This window comes from Panthera pardus, unplaced genomic scaffold (genome assembly GCF_024362965.1).
Source record: "Panthera pardus isolate Hobbes unplaced genomic scaffold, ASM2436296v1 HiC_scaffold_27, whole genome shotgun sequence".
In the NCBI taxonomy this organism is placed as follows: Eukaryota; Metazoa; Chordata; class Mammalia; order Carnivora; family Felidae; genus Panthera; species Panthera pardus.
The window spans coordinates 30,870,130-30,887,685 of NW_026526843.1; the positions used below are offsets into that span (position 1 = coordinate 30,870,130).

The 17,556-nt window shown below is 41.3% G+C and overlaps 1 protein-coding gene and 1 long non-coding RNA gene across 3 annotated transcripts in view; one reads left to right on the forward strand and one right to left on the reverse strand.

The window, feature by feature from the left end:
- WDR44 (WD repeat domain 44) overlaps nt 1-12,973 on the reverse strand; it is an 81,282-nt gene extending 68,309 nt beyond the window's left edge. For both annotated transcript variants that reach the window (XM_019421904.2, XM_019421902.2), the window contains exon 1: nt 12,484-12,973. In XM_019421904.2, coding sequence (XP_019277449.2) covers nt 12,484-12,560 — 77 coding nt within the window. In that variant the 5' untranslated portion in view covers nt 12,561-12,973. The remainder of the gene's footprint in view (nt 1-12,483) is intronic.
- Nucleotides 12,974-13,175: 202 nt separating this feature from the next.
- The window catches only part of LOC109250789 (uncharacterized), a 150,876-nt gene continuing 146,495 nt past the window's right edge, over nt 13,176-17,556 (forward strand). Inside the window, exons 1-2 of the long non-coding RNA XR_002073189.2 lie at nt 13,176-13,379; nt 15,749-15,894. This is a non-coding gene — a long non-coding RNA (uncharacterized LOC109250789). The remainder of the gene's footprint in view (nt 13,380-15,748; nt 15,895-17,556) is intronic.

A 17,556-nucleotide genomic window follows, 5' to 3' on the forward strand; every position in this document is an offset into this window, starting at 1 on the left:
TAACTTATTTTTTAAAAAGTAAACAAGAGGTTGGACTACAGGCTGTATCAGAAGTGTTATCAAGTTAATGTGCTAATATGATTCTGTAAATTATCTAAAACACCCTATAGTGTACTAATCTTAAAAAGTAAATGCCCCGGGTGCCTGGCTGGCTCAGTAGGTGGAGCATGGGACTCTTGATCTTGGGGTCATGAGTTTGAGTCCCACATTGAGTCCCACCTGACTGACTTACTTGGTAGAGCATGTGACTCTTGATCTTGGGGTCATGAGTTCAAGTTGAATGGTGGGCATAGAGCTTACTTAAAAAAAAAAGTAAATGCCAATAACTTCTAAGGTCACCCTATATAAAAATTAGAGCTCTGAAGAATCTGTCACAACCCCCTCTTTAAAAACTTTACATAAGGGGCGCCTGGGTGGCTCAGTCGGTTGAGCGTCCGACTTCGGCTCAGGTCATGATCTCATGGTCTGTGAGTTCGAGCCCCGCGTCGGGCTATGTGCTGACAGCTCAGAGCCTGGAGCCTGCTTCAGATTCTGTGTCTCCCTCTCTCTCTGACCCTCCCCCGTTCATGCTCTGTCTCTCTCTGTCTCAAAAATAAATAATAAAACATTAAAAAAATTAAAAAAATAAAAAAACTTTACATAAATAAATTCTATAATCAGTGAACTGATTACTCAGACTTTGAGATCCTTTGCTTTTCTCCTTCTGAGTTTACTGCTCAACACCAAAGATGGGCAGAGGAACAAAACAAACAAACAAAAAAAATCAAAGCAAACCATTTATTTTTAAAATTAAAAAAAAAAATTTACTGCTGTGATAAAAGGTTTGATGGGAAAGGAAGTTGTAAACTAATGACTGAACTGAGGTTTTGGTATAAGTGGTAGCTTTTAATTATTCATGTTCTCCCTCCATATCATGAATAATAGAAAAATGAACATATTTCTGTACATTTAATATTAAGCATTTTATTTAAAAATTTTTTTTAACATTTATTCACTTTTGAGAGACAGAGAGAGATAGGGTGTGAGTGGGGGAGGGGCAGAGAGAAAGACACAGAATCCGAAGCTGTCAGCAAGCACAGAGCCTGACTTGGGGCTCGAACTCAAGAACCGTGAGATCATGACCTGAGCTAAAGTTGGACGCTTAACCGACTGAGCCAGCCAGGCATCCCAAGCATTTTATTTTATAAATTTGATTACCATGCTTTATGTATCTGAATTTCTACTTCTGCATTCTTTAATGAAATATGTATTAGATACTTGATAAACACTCTAGAAAAATCTCAAATTACCTAGAATGCTTACCTACGTAAAACATTCTGAGTGGCAAGTTTATTATTGATTATAAAAAAGGCTATTCAATCTTATTTATAGCCTAAATGGTAATTACTGACAATGTAGGTTTTGTAATTACTTAGCTACTATGAATGCATTTTTCCCATTAATTTGACAGCCAGAAGAGGTTTGATTAGGTGGAAAATATTAATAACTACCACATGCATTCATTGTGACTGCTAAAACACACATTTGAAGGGGAAGAAAAACAAAACAAAACATGGTGTTTCCAATTAGTGGCTTGTAGCCAAAAATATGAATCAGTTATACTAAAAAAAAAAAAAAAAAAAGGAGAAGAAGAAAAAGAAAGAAAGAAAGAAAGAAAAAGAAAGAAAGAAAGCCACAAAACCGTGGCCTAAATAAACAACTGACAACAATCTACAAAACAAATACAGGGAAAAAAAATCCAGGATCAAGACGTTTTGATGAGGCACAGAACACAGAAGCCCCATCAGCACTGGCTCACATCTTGAGGGGTTTTCCCTTAGGAACAAAGAACATACCCTTTGAAATGCAGTAGCAGTATCTGGGATTCCAGCGCTTTCAGTAGCAAGGTCATTTTCTGACCTAGCTACTGTACCATAATCAATTCCATCAGCGCTTAAAAAGAACATTAAAAATACTGCTTTTTGGGGCGCCTGGGTGGCTCAGTTGCTTAAGCGTTCGACTCTTGATTTCGGTTCAGGTCATGATCTCCCAATTCATGAGACTGAGCCCCGAGTCAGGCTCTGGGCTGAGCATGGAGCCTGTTTGGGATTCTCTCTCTCCCTGCCCCTCCCATACTGGCTCTTTCTCTCTTTCAAAATAAACAAGTAAACTTAAAATATATATATTGCTTTTGGGGGGACGCCTAGGTGGCTCAGTCAGTTAAGCCTCTAACTCTTGATTTCGGCTCAGGTCATGATTTCCCAGGTGGTGGGATCAAGCTCCGCAGCAGCCTACCTTCTGAGCATGGAGCCTGCTTCAGAGTCTCTCTCTCTGCCCCTCCCCTACTCACACTGGCTCTGTCTCTCTCAAAACAAATAAACATTAAAAATATACTTTGTAGTGGCGCCGGGGTGGCTCAGTCGGTTAAGCATCTGACTTTGGCTCAGGTCGTGGTTTCTGAGTTCGAGGCCCCATCGGGCTCTATGCCTAGGGCTCAGAGCCTGGAGCCTGCTTCTGATTCTGTGTCTCCCTCCCTTTCTGCCCCTCCTCCACTCGCACTCTCTCTCTCTCAAAAGTAAATAAACATTTAAAAAAATTATATATATACTTTTCATTGTTTTAAATGAATTATACATACCCAAACAGCAGAAGAGTTAGTCTCATCATTCTAATAATTCACATTTAAAACTTAACATCACAAATGTTTATAGTTTAGAAAAGAAAAGTAGGGCAAAACCTAATGTTTTATATCTTCATTCAAAACCATCATCTTAATTACCACAAAGTGGTAAAGCTCCACTTTTGCTGGCTGGCCCTTATCTACCCTGAGATGAGTTTTATTTGCAAAATTAGGGTAATAATTGTCCTACCTGTCTCACAAAAATTGTCCTTCTGTTTCACAGAACTGCAGGATAATCAGAAGAGATAATGTAACCAAGAGTACTTTGAAAACTAATGCCCAACATTGGTAGAGAGTATGGCATTACCATTCTTTACAAGTAACAACATAATACTTCTTTCTTGCTGTGAACACATTCATCCCTGGAAGAAACAGTTGGTAACAAGGAATTGATATGGCTATGGGATAACTGGAAACACCTCCCAAGGCTTCACTGTTAACATTTAATATTTGCTGAGTACAGGGCGTCCTCAAGTTACAAGGGTTCCATAAATCCAAACCACTGTCCTTGCCTCAGCCCCCTCCATTTCCTCCCTCTTTGCTCTTAATAGGAACTGGTGTGGGGGTGGGAGTACAGATTTGAGAGAACCAGGAAGTTCAAAAGTAGAAGAAAATGTGAAGAGAAGTGGAACACCACAGAGCATGCCTACTCACCATCCCTATCACCATCTAGACCTTTCTTTCACTACTACACATCAGCTGTGGACATCTCTCTATGCTGGGAAATAAGGCAAAGGTTAGAAGTCAATAGCTAAGAGCTATGACGTGGAACAAAAGAGGGATAGTAAAGTTCACTTAAAGGAAAAACAACTGATCTCAGTCATTAGCCATAATCTCTAAAGCCAATCCAAGAAAGTCAAAATACCAATTGCAAAATATTGACAAACCTACTCACTTTCACTCACAAAGGTGTTAGTGGGGTTTTTATTATTATTATTATTTTTTAGTAATCTCTACACCCAATGTGGGGCTCAAACTCAGAACCTCAAGATCAAGAGTCGTATGCTCCTCCGACTGAGCCAGCCGGGCACCCCACAAAGGTACCAGTTTTCTCAAGCTACCTATTTATTCATTCTGCTCACCTACCTTCCACTAACCCAATGAACCACCCTCACCTGCGATGCTAACCAATCCCACTTACCAATGTATTTACAATATCCAATTTAACCAATCTTTCCCTTGCTTGTTCTCAAAGATCCACCCATTATATGTCAGCCATCATGGTCCCTTCTCAGTTTTAAGGGACAGACAATAAGTTATTGAATCTCTGTACTGATGACATTGGGTAATCGAGGAAGGAGACAGCTGGGAATAAGTGGAGTAGAATTGAGCCTGCAGAAATGTTCAAACAACCTGCCATTTCAGTTTGACAGGAGTAGATAAGTGTATTTTAAAGGAGATTTTTTAAAAAACACACAAATTGTTAATAGTACTGCTAATAACCAGAAAGAGGATTTCCTCAGTCTCCCTGAGGATTCTCCTCAGTCAATTTAAACAGACTTTCAGGAACAAATTTAAAAGAGAACTATGGATATTAAGTTCATCCATGGCTAGTTTTTCCAGTTCAAGAGCAATGCCAGAAAAAACACTCCCACCTCTTCTTTTGAGCCTATTTAGTAACCAGTGGGTTTGAATACAGCTCTACATTCTATTTACTGGTTCTCTAGAAAGTCTGACCTGTAAGAATGCCTACAGTTCAATGAATTTGTACTGGAATAGTCTGTGACAATTAGTAGTGGTCAAGTAGGTTTTATACAGGTATGGCTTGCTCTGTACAGGCTGCCTACTGGAAAATATTGTTAAAATTTTCTGTCAGAACCTTCCAAAAATTTTATGCTTCATGCTTGGCCTTTAAAAAAAAAACAAAAAACAAAAAACAAACACATTTTCTCTCCCCCCTGCCCACCTCCTTCTTTCTAAAAATGTTAAGGATTGGGGCCCCGTGGACAAAGTAAACCTTTTACTGCCCCTAAATCTATTTGTGCAACTAAAATAAAGTTCTCCTTGGAGCATTAGCAGAATTTAACCACAGTTTTGATTAGGATACACAAGTCTTAAAATGAAACCGTTCTAATCACAATTTCAATAAAAATTCAAACCAGGAAGATTTAATCATTTCATAAACTTACAGTCTTACAAAATAATCTTTTATTTAACAAGATAAACACTTGGGACGTCTGGGTGGCTCAGTAGGTTGAGCGTCCAACTCTTGATTTTGGCTCAGGTCATGATCCCAGGATCATGGGATTGAGCCCAGTGTTGCCTGCTTAAGATTTTCTCTCTCCTCCTCCGTGCACACACACACGCACGCGCACTCTCTCTAAAAAAAAATAAAAAGATAAACACACTTTGAAAAGTAAAAAAAAAAATCTTTTTTTAAATTAAAAAAAAATTTTTTTTAATGTTTATTTATTTCTGAGACAGAGGGAGAGAGAGAGAGAGAATGCATGAGCGGGGAAGGGGCAGAGAGAGAGGGAGAAATAGAATCCGAAGCAGGCTCCAGGCTCTGACAGAGCCTGACACAGGGCTCGAACTCACTATCTGTGAGACCATGACCTGAGCCAAAGTCGTACACTCAACTGACTGAGCCACCCAGGAGCCACCCCCGCAAAAAAAAAAAAAAAAAAAAAAAATCTTAAGACTAAAATTCTACTTTGATTTTTAAAAGATTATTTATCGTTATGTATGGAAATGGATACTATTTACTAAATCATAGTGATTATGTCACTTAATGTCAGAGATTAATTGTGCATATTTAGAAGTCACTACTACACCCTACAATATTAACAAGCATGAGCACCAAAGACAAACACTAACACAAATACCAGCAGTTTATATATCCTAAATATTTGTTCAATATATTTTTTTGTTTGTTTATTTTTGTTTTAAGTAGGCTCCATACCCAGCATTGAACCCAGCTCGGGGCTTGAACTCACAACCCTGAGATCAAAACCTGAGCTGAGATCCAGAGTCGGTCGCTCCCCTGACTGAGTCAGCCAGGCACACCCCTCCCCGCTGCTTCTTCTTCTTTTTCAAAGTAAACTCTATGCCCAATGTGGGGCTGGAACTCACGACCCCAAGATTAAGAGTTGCATGCTCTATTGACTGAGCCAACCAGGTGCCCCTTCAATATCCTTATTTTTAGCAAGACAAGTAAAGTCTTATGGTTCAAAACTATTTTATTTTCATGAATTCTGAGGTTTTTAAGAGATAAAAAATGTACTTGTCAAGTAAATATGAAGACTTCTATTATAAAGACCCATATAATAATTCAGTCTTTACCTTTCAGAATTTTCCTGTTTATTCCAAGGCTGCAAAGGAAAGATAACCCTTCCTATTAAATTTCTAAACAATTTTTCTCAAATTAGAATGAATTAATCTAAGGGCTAAACATTCTTTCTACAACGTACAGAAATCATTTTTGTTAGAAGCCAGATTACTTATTTGGTAGCTGCTGATAAATCAAGGTGCTTTTGGGTCACTTCATTTAGTGTGTGATGATACCAAGTCTAAAATCACATTTACAAATACATTTCTTAAATGGTCACTCTTGATCTTGAAATTTATTCTAGCTTGTATCACAAAAGGATGGCCATCGGATGTCAGTTGTGCAATGTACTCAATCTTCAAGACAATGACTAACAATGGAACTGAGAACAGGAGTATGAGGAACCGTTCCCTAAATGCATTCTTGTTAAATTCTGTATGCTTAAAATGTTTGGAGACAAAAAGGTTTTGTGGACTTAAAACTAATTGACCCTGATGGAATGCCAAACTGTAAACTGCCAGACAGCTGCAGCTGGTAATAAAATGCTAAGACCTGAAGAGCTTTAGCAGAACCTGATTATATGGTAATCCTAGTAGCTGAGAGAAGGCAAAAGAGCTAGAAGAATAACTGATAGGCTGGTTGCTATGGTAACCAAGATAAATTTGTATACTGACTGGGGAAAACATTGGGATTGCCATCAGGTATGAGGCCCACACTATGTCTCACGTGCTTTTTCTTCAATTTTGAATCACGAGATGACAAACTAACACAAAGACCGCTCAGTTTGAAGAATAGGGTTCTGCTCTGAAGAGTAAGGAAAGCACCCAATTAAAGGTTTAGCTGTTTAGCTGCATAATTTGACAGACAGCTAGAGGGGAACAGACTTTGTGAACGTTTGTAGAAATCAGTTTAACTCTGGGTAGAAAACAGAAATGTAGGTTATTTATCAGTTCAATTTAGACGTCAGGAGGATATCATAAAGTACCTACAATTTTTGTTACTTTAAATTTTGTTTGAGGTTATTTCTTATGGGATATTAATCTTTTACAAAAAGGATTATTTAATTCCCACTATGTAGGTGTGAATGTAAAACAATAGTAATTGGTGTGCTTTGTTTTAGCTCAGTTATCTATACTCCAGGAAGCAGCCTTTTAACTTGGGTCTCTATTCACCACCTCTACCTCAATCACCACTACCCCCATCAACCAAACCCTTCCTCCACCTACACTACCCCGGAAGTAATTACCAGAATTGTGGGCAGAGTATGAGGAGGAAACAAACAGTGTCTTCAAGGGGCTTTCCTAGCAAAGTCACTCGACTTTATCTAAAGTTAAAACAATGAAGAGAACACATGGATGGTTGTGGAGTGTATAGGTTACACACTTAGGTCTCAAATACCAATAATTAGAAATCATTTGCTGTTCTGTAGGGCTCCAACTGAATTGTCACCATCCTACAAGGATGTAGGCTTTCAAGATTTTAAAAATCAAATTTTATCTACCCTATTTTATGCAGTTATCACAAGAACGGAGTAAAGTTTTCAGTTAATAGGAGTTTGTACAGATTCAAATTGAGTCCCCAAATTGCCATACTAATACAGACTGTTCTACCTCCATGAGTCACCAATTGATAGTTGGAGGCCACTAAATTTAGAGCCTGAATTTACCTTATATGTAGGTCCCTCTCCCCACCTCCATATAATGTTACGTGGGTGTGATAAACAGCATTTACAAATATATTTCTATCAATCCACAAAGTCAAAAGCAATCAAATATAATCCATGATTTATAAATATAATCTGATTAAATGCCAACCCATGAACAGCCATTTTTAAGGAATCTTTCCTAAAGTAACCCATACTGCACAAATTTTTTTTATTGAAACTTGTATCAATTTTCTCTCAGAAAGAAATGTTTCTGATGCTTAAGTAAAGTGAGAAGCTGCATTTCAACAAAGGCAGCTATGCAACTTGTTGCTTTTAGACTGAACTATTCTTCAGGACAGTTTGATCTCAGTTCTCATCATTTAAAAATCAAGATTTCACCATTACTTCAATCTAAAATGATAGACTGGTGGGGCTCCTGCTTGGTTCAGCTGGTAGAGCATGCAACTCTTGATCCCAGGGTCGTGAGTTCAAGCCCCACATTGGGCAAGGAGCCTACTTTAAAAAAAAAAAAAAAAAAGAGGGTCACCTGGGTGGCTCAATTGGTTGAGTGTCCAACTCTTGATTTTGACACAGGTCATGATCCCAGGGTCCTGGGATAGAGCTCTGCATCGGACTCCGAGCTGAGTGTGGAGCCTGCTTAAGATTCTCGCTCTCTCGCTCTCCCCCTCTCCCCTTCACTCTCTCTCTCTCTTAAAAAAAAAAAAAAAAAAAAAAAAGAGAAAAAAGATAGACTGGGGTTAATACTAACTAGACTCCTTTTTCTTTTGTTTCTTCCTAGACTCCTGAAACTGAACTAAATAACAACCACTGTTCTTAGATCAACCTTTCTGCCACCTGTTTTCATCCTGATTTGGAGAAAATTAGTGGGCAAAAGTTAGAATCCTAGACAGAACAGTCAATATCCTCTGACAGCAGGGCATGAAAAAACAGAATCAAGGTAGACAGACCATCTTAAGATCCCACTAACAGGGTAAGGGCCAGTAACCTAGAGCAGGGATAGCTAGCAGTATTTTCCCTCCTTCCACAGACAAGGCAACATGGTATAAATGAGGAATCAGGAGACTTGGGTTCTAGTTTCAAGTCTGCTACTAATTAGCAATGTGTTGCCTTCCCTCACTGAGCCTCGTTTTCTCTTTCACAGTTAAATGGGAGGGCTGGACTGAATGATCTCTGATCCTTTCCTATTCTAAAAATGTCAACCATTCTATCCTTCCTTCCAAGGCCTGAAAAATATTTTGGTTGCCATTAAAAAAAAATAAAATAAAGAAAGAATGCTCAAAAGGTCACATTTATTTTCATAACATGTTCTCACTGCCAGCCTTTAGTATGCGTATGTATGTATAATCCACACAAACTAGCAGGAGCATTCATCTTATATCTAATTTACCCAGTAAACATTTAACTTAAAATCAATGGGTCTTGAATCATGTACCAAATATCATCAAGTCTGCTAAACTAAAAACTTTTTTAAAAAATCATGGAAAGATTTCCCAAGAACAAAAGCTTATCAATAAAAGCACACTATTAAACCTCAACACGATGACAGACTTTTAGAGTTGGAGGAGTTCTCAGAGGGTAATCTCAATTTAAAGATGAGGAAATGAAATGACTCAGAGTCCAGGGCTTTTTTTCTACTATACCTCACTTCCTCCTCCCTTTCCTGCTTTATCAAAAGACAGCATAGTAGCAAAAAGAACGCTAGACTGTGAGACTGACCTGGATTCCAGTCCTCATTGACATTAATTTGCTGTGGCACCTTGGACAAGTCATTTCCCCTCTTTAGGCTTTGGTTTTCACAATATTTTATATGTAGAAAGTTAACTGTATGCCCCTTCTACCTGTAACATGCTAGGATCTTATTAAATTCTTATCTGATACAACAAAATACACATTCCTGAAAGAGAAAGTGGAAATTTCTAGTCAAGAGAACCAAAAAGCAGGCTGCTGCTTTTAAACAGATGCATCAGTTCAATTTAGCAAGCTGGTCCTAAAGCAATTTACTCCAGAATCTCTTGGAAGAAGATATCCCCGCCCCACCCCCGCCTCTAGACAGACAGACAGACAGACAGACAGACAGACAGACACACACACACACACACACACACACACACACACACACACACACACAATGTGAGGCAGCTATGACATACTGCAAAAAAAAAAAAAAAAAAAAAATACTGGACTAGGAGTCTGAAGAACTGGCTTCAAATCCTAGCTGTCACTTACAAAGCTGTGTGTCTCATAGGCCAATTCATTAACCTCTCTGAAGCCTAAGGTTCCTCATATATAAAAACGGAGAGAACAAGGAAATCTGAGCTAAAATATCACTCAAAAGAAAGCTTTACAAATGTGGTGCATATTGCAAAGCTGGGCAAGTGGAGATGATCTGCCACTATGGAAAAGTAGGCTGGACTAGAATGAAGTCTGTCTATTAAAAAGCAGGGCTGATTTTTAACTTACTAAATTTGCTTTCCAAGACTAGAACAACAAAGTTGAAGATACCACTGGAGGGGAACAGAAGAAATAAATCAATTTTAGGAAACGGACTGTGTATTTGGATTCTGATTAACAAAACATATAAGATAACTCTCGACTGTCTAATCAGTTCACTAAATTTCATGAAATGGTCTGTGTACTGTGGCACACCCAACAGCAAGGAACACTTCTTAGTTTGCAAACTCAGTCTGTTAACCTCTTAGAGTTTGCACGGTGTGCCACTCCAATTCCTATCAAGGGACAGAAGGCATTTCTGATAACCAGATATCCAGTGACACCATCTGTTTCCACAAATCAAGATTTCTCACTGCATTTCTAGGTTGTTAGTTACCCGGCCAAATCTCTTCACAGTACGTTATGCAAAAGACAAAACCTGTCACAAAGGGTAGAGGAAATGTTAATGATGCCAACCTTTTTCAGTCCTCCCAGTACTGCTAGTTCTTTTCAGATTCAATTCTCCAGATGAGTCTAATTCTCTTCCAAATTTCCCCCACGAATACAGAATGAAACTGTGAAATTCACAGACTGACACCATAGTTTTATCCATACAGCTCAACACGTTGAATATTTGGACAGGTTATAGAGTCAAAATTAGAAGGGTGGATCCCAAAAGACGTTTTTACTTTTCACCTACTACAGAAGGATCAAAGTGCTTGAGAAGCTCTATTATCCCAAGAGGCAAAAAGTGATTCTATTAATTCTATCAAGATGACTCACTGGGTTCAAATAAGTTAAATAGCTCCAAGTTCTGCATACTTCCTCCCAAAGTAAGCACCGTGTGAAGTTAAATTTGTTAACTCCAAGAAAGGAAGGAGAAGGGAATGGACATTTGAGTTCTTCCTCTGTGCCAGGTACTAAGCTAGATAATATACACTCCTGATATAACTGTCCTTCAAAATTAAATGTTTCGTTCATTGAAAAGAAACAATACTCACATATTTCTAAATTGATTACAATCATATACATAGATTGTTATTTCCTCCCCCCACTCCACACACATTCAAAAGGTCTGTCATTTAACCTAAATCAACAGTTCCTTACTTTGAGGGGAAAAGCACAAAAACAGAATTTTGAGGGTATCCAATGTATTTGGAAATCCAAAAGTATTTTCAATCCTCCACTGTCTAGCGATGAGCTTGTTTCAGATACTGAACTTGAAGGAGACTCCGTGCCATCTCAAGATTGGCCACTGCCACCCAAAAATCTTTTAATAGTGATAGGAAGGTTGGTGGAAACACATCTGCGACCTACCAATGAACATTTCTGATTTTCGTGCTGTAACTCTTTGGGTATATATCATATATAATATACATTAGGCTTTCGAATGTCTTCTAGAAAGTACAAATAACTTGATTTGCAGCAAACATGATATTTCTTCCATGGGGGTAAGCTTGAGAATTGAAGGCAGATCAACGCCTGTAACCATACAGCGTCTACTGACACTAACATACGAAGTTCACCAATTCTCAAGTTCTTACAGCACGAAAATACATTTCCCTGCCTCTACTTCCACACAAGCCCGCAGAAGAGTTCGGCGAAATAGCTTTAAATCCCGTTTCAACTTTGAGAAGAGGAGGAGTGGGTAAGAACAAGTCCCAGGCAAGCGGAGCATTCCAACTACCGCACTTCCTTACTCAGAATCTCCCATACTAATCATCACTAAAACATCTTGCAGAATTAGATAAATAACACAAAGCTGTGGCTCTCCTTCCAACCACCAGATTACTCAGCACTTGTTTGTATCTCTGTAGCCGGTTGTGTACAATTGCGTCCGGCTCCCCTTTTAAGACAGCGTCCTCCCGAATGGGAAGGACCTCGTCTTCGATTTCCTTTGCCCCGCCGTAAGGTGCTATTTTAATAAAACACTGTTGATCTAGAGTACATCAGCTAGAGGACTCCCCGAAGTAAATACCCAACCTCCCCCCCCCGCTCCTTCTCTTTCTGGGCAACGAAAAGAGGACGGCGAACAGTTACGGCCACCTCTGAAACGAACAGGCAAGTTAGCGGCACCAGAAAAAAACAAACGAGAAATGCAATTTCTCCTTTAATCCGTGGTCCCCAAGGCCAAAACGGATGTTTCAAAGGTAAAGCGCGGAACCCCACCAATACAGATCGCCGGCTCTCGGGCACGTAAACTGTCCCACCTCGAAGAAAGCCGGACGAGACGAGAAAGGGGCTCCGTAGCCCCAGGGACCGCTCGCCCAGGGAATGGAGGGGGTTTGGCCGAGGTGGGCGATTCCCCCTCCCCCGAGTCCCTCTGAAGTGCCCGAGCGAGACACCGAGGAGCAGCGGTGGCGGACACAGCGGGACCCGGGAGGGGTGCGGTGGGGAGGCACTGGGGGAAGCCGGGGGACTGGAGCGCCCGGCTTCTGGGCCGTAGCTCCAGTGACTTACCCCACAGGGTCGCTGCCCCCTAGGTGCACATCTTCGGGGGCATCAAAGAATTCCTCGGTGTCGCTTTCCGACGCCATTTATAGGACACACCCGCGGGTGAGGGGGCCGACGCCGCCTGGAGGGAGGGTGACTTTCGTCTCCTCCTCGTCGTCCTCCACCCCGGCGAGACCGTGGGGAGGTGGGTCCCGGGCGAGGACAGGGACGGAGCGGACTATCTAGAGTGAGGAGCCGGTGAGGGGCAAGGGGCCGCCGTCAGCTGCCGGGCTGCGAGGATGACCGGCCGAGCGGCAGCCTGAGTAGGCGGCGGTGGGTCCAGGGACTGTTGCTGCCGCCGCTCCCGGCGATAGGTGTACAAGGAGAGCGAGAGAAGAGGCGGTGGCTCTCTGTGGGGGAGGGCGGGCTCGCCGACGACAGCAGCTCCAATTTCTCCCGCAGCAGCAATTACAGCAGCTGGGAGAGCCAGTTGCCCGCAAAATACGGACGCGCACCTAACCTCGCGAGATTTCGGGAGGGGCCGGTGAAAGCGTGGGCGGGGCGAAGAGAAGGCGGGGGCGGTTCCAGAGCGGCGGCGCTCAGATTTCTTCCACCCGAGAGGCCTATCAAAACGGCGCAAGCGCGTTGAGCGCGTTCGGCGAGGGCCGGAAGTAGCGGAGGGGGGCGGAGAAGAGCCTCCTGAAGGGAGGAGCCGAGAACCTGCGCAGGGGCGGCGTGGTGCCTCGGTTCTGAGAGAGAGCGCCCGGCGTGGGTGGGGTCGTACAGATCGACTCGTCCCCTAACTCGGCAGATGCCAAGACGGGCATCTTCAGAGGGGTGGTGTTGAGTCCTTTTTTTCCCTTGTGAGGAAATGCTGTCGGGAGACGCTGGCATTGTGTCATCAGCATTTACGTCGTCCTAAGGTATCCAAGCCCAGGATATCCCACCACCTCTAGGACATAGGCAAGTCCATCACCTCTAGCGTTTCGGAAATAACCTGCCCTAGGTACTACAAGATTTCTGATTGAGATCCCTAGATACGACCCTGCCGGCCAGAGGGTGGGGTCCATGAGAGCTACTTGGGGAGTGTGCCAGTTTCATGGAGTAATGATGGATTTGTTGCTGGAGCTGCGCCGACGTAAGGCCTCCAGTTACTCTTTCTCTCCGAATATTTGTTGCCACCCACACTTAACGTGAGGGAAATTCTTACAGACTGGCCGAGGTGTGCATCAGTCAAGTGGTAAATATATATTGAACAGATACCGTTGCAAAGCTAAGAGCTAGTAGCTCCATTCTGACCCTCGATTGCCCAATGTCCAGCGATGAAAATAGAAAAGTATTTTTTCAAAGACCAAGGTGGTCTTTCTTAACGGGTCATTGACCACCAAAGTGAAAACATTGACTTTCTTCTCTAAGAGCGCTGAAACACATTTGTTTCCCATTGATGTCACGACAGGAAGGCTCTCAGACCTGTTAGCACAGGCTCAGCTAACTGCTCAAGATGGCACCCGGGAAAGACCAGATTGGGTCTGGGTGCATGCCCTTAGAGGCTAGAATGGGGTTCTAAATTTCTGTTTGTAATGCAACCAGGAAAAGACCTGGCGTTGCCTGCCTTACTTGAGTAAAACCGAATGCCATACACTGTCACTTCTGTAACGTCCCAGGGAGTTCGGGGGAAACGCTGCATATTCAAATACTGTAATATTTTTTGCCGCAAGCCACGTGATTATTGATACGGGGTAAAGGAATACCGGTAAATAGCCTCATTCAGTTCAGGTCAGATACTACGGCCAAATAAGTTTAGGTTAGATCAATTAGACTATCAAATAAGTTACTAAAACTACAAAACAAAATTTTTAGCTTCCAGAGCTTTTTGGATTTCAGAATTGCAGACAAGGGATTTCTGGGTCCTTGTGAGGATGTGACTTTTGTCACGACCTAGTAATTATTAGCTTTTATGTGTTTTAAACATGTTAATTTCCCGGATAGAAAACTGTGTCTCCGAATACTTTTTCTTTTGTTGCTCACTAGGAAAGATACGCTTTTTTCCTTATGGAGTTTGGAAAGATAAAAGTAGATAAACTACCTGAATTTATTCTCTTCCTAGTCATCTAATAGTGAATTTATGTTTGCCTTAAAAATTAAGTTTGGCGTTGGGGTGCCTGGTTGGCTCTGTCGGTAGACCATGTGGCTCTTGATCTCAGGGTCATGACTTTGAGCCCCACCTTGGGTGCAGAGATTACTTAAAAAAAAAAAAAAAAGATGACAATTTAGTTCCTGTCTTCCAGGAGCTCACAATCTAGCAAAGGATCCAAATATGGATTCCTAATTTGGTATCTTTTTTCACCACACCGTATTACCATATCACCTCTCTTGGACCTTCTTTTTCTCTCTCTCTTTCTTGGACCTTTTAAGGTACCTTAACATTATACTTAGAAAAAGTCAAGAGTGGAGAAATGATTAGGTGATAACATTCTTAGAGCTATTAAAGTTGTTGGTTTAAATGCTTTTTATCAGTTATGTGAGAAAGTGAATTTCTGGTAACACGAAAACACATGTGTACTGCATATCACAATATTTTTATAAGCTTTGAAGCAATTTCTACACCCAGCTGGGGGCTCCAACTCACCACCTTGAGATCAAGAGTCACACCCTCCACCAACTGAGCCAGCCAAGCCCCTCCCCCCCCCCAGCCCCACGTGTCATAATTTTAAGAGATGTTTTGGCTGAATCATCTAAAGTTTTAAAGCAGCAGATTTTAGGTCTAGTACAAGGCAGTAGTTTTAAAGCTTTTCTCCTTATTAGAACTGAAACTTATTTTTTTTTTAAGTTTATTTATCCATTTTGATAGCGGTGGAGGGGCAGAGAGAGAGAGAGAGAGAGGGAGAGAATCCCAAGCAGGCTCTGCTGTCCGCACGAAGCCCAACATGGAACTCCATGTCACAAACCATGAGCTTATGACCTGAGTCGAAATCAAGAGTTGGGCTCTCAACTGACTGAGCCACCCAGGCACTCCTAGAAATGAAACTTTTTCATCAAACTTAATTCCATGCAAAAGTGTACTTCTCATAAAAATAATAACTGCTCCAGTTGAAGCAAGACTAGTCCAGGTCCCTGCCTGCATGGCCTTCCCTGAGGTGCCAGAGACTGCCCCAAGGAGCCGTTAAAAAAAATTGAAGGCTGTTGGTCCGAAGCAGGAGTTGGCAAATTATGGTACACTGGACAAATCTGTCCCACCGTCTGTTTTGGCAAACACAGCAATTCCCCCTTATCATTATTTCGCTTTCTGCAGCTTCAGTTGCCCGAGATCAACTGTGGTTCAGAAGCAGATGGTCCTCCTGACGTATCTTCTCACGGTACATCAGAATACCTACATCATTTACCTCACTCTATTTCATCACACAGGCATTTTGTCATTTCATGTCACCACAAAAAGGGGTGAGTACAGTACAACAGCATATTTTGAGATAGACCATATTCACATAAGTTTTATTACAGTATGTTGTTACAATTATCCTATTTTATTATTAGTTATTGTTAATATTTTACTGTGCCTAATTTATACTTTTTTAAAGTTTATTTTTACTTATTTTGAGAGAGAGAGAGAGAGAGAGCAGGCAGAGGGGAAGCAGAGAGTGAGAGAGAGAGAGAGAGAGAGAGAGAGAGAGAGAGAATCCCAAGTAGGCTCCATGCTGTCAGCACAGAGCCTGACATGGGGCTCGAACTCATGATCCGTAAGATCGTGACCTGAGCTGAAATCAAGAGCCAGATGCTTGAGCCACTCAGGTGCCCCTATAAATTGTACTTTTCATAGGTTATGTATGGATAGGGAAAAACATAGTATATATAGGGTTTGGGACTATGTGTAGCTTCAGGCACGGCAGGGCCCAGTTTCACTGGGGGTCTTAGAACATAGCCCCCATGGATAAAGGGGGACTACTGTAAAGTTTTATTGGAACACAGCCAGGCTTATTTGTCTCTGTACTGTCTGTCTGCTTTTAGGGTGGAGTTGAGTAATTGGGACAGAGACTGTATGGCCTACAAAGCCTAAAATATTTCCGATTAGGCTCTTTGCAGAAAATTTTGCCCACCTTTGGTCCATGGGATACTATTTTCTAAGGTACCTCAGAACTGAAAACACACGCACATTAAATGGTTATTTGAATTCGTTTCACGACGCAATTGTATAATGCCACAAAATCGTATATACAGATAAGAATGAGGATAGAACCTTTTCCCACCTGGCTCGTTCCTAGTGACTTTAAAAACTACACAGGCCTAGTGGAAACTTTTCATGCCTCCTTTTCTTACTCTCTTCTCTTGGCAAGAATAATACAAACTGGCAGTGTACTTGGGGCCAATTTTTCTGCAACCTCAAGGGTAATCACTGGGAACATCAGTAACCAGACTGTCATGGGCATAGACTTTTGTTACAAACAAGAGCTAAAGTGATAACTCAGGGAAAAACTTTTTTCCTTTAATTTTTTTGTAACATTTCTTTATTATTTTTTAATTAAAAAAATATTGTAATGTTTATTTATTTTTGAGGTTGGGGGGAGACGGAGTGGGGGAGGGGCAGAGAGAGAGAGAGAGAGAGAGAGACAGACTCTGAAGCAGGCTCCAGGCTCTGAGCTGTCACCACAGAGCCCAACGCGAGACTCAGACCCACAACCCGTTAGCTCATAACCTGAGCTGAAGTCAGATGCTCAACCGACTGAGCCACCCGGGAGCCCCAGGGAAAAACCTTTTATATACAGGGTTAGATGATTTATATACAGGGTTAGATGATTTGAGAAACAATATTGATGTGAACTGATTTAATATTATAATCTCCATGAGAGTTTTTATGGATTTTGAAGTGTCAGAATCCATAAAAGAAAATCATTCTGAAACTGGCCAAAATTTCTCAGGGGCAAGATGAAATTCTGTAATCATCAACCTTCAATTATGTTTGAAAGGTCAGCTGTGTTCCAGATTACGATGGTAAATATTAAAAAAAAATTCTATTTGGCTTTGGAATCTTTATATATTTTTTAGGTCCATACCACCTTCTTCATAATGTTTTGTTTGTCTTAATATTAAAATGAATTTTTGACCTCT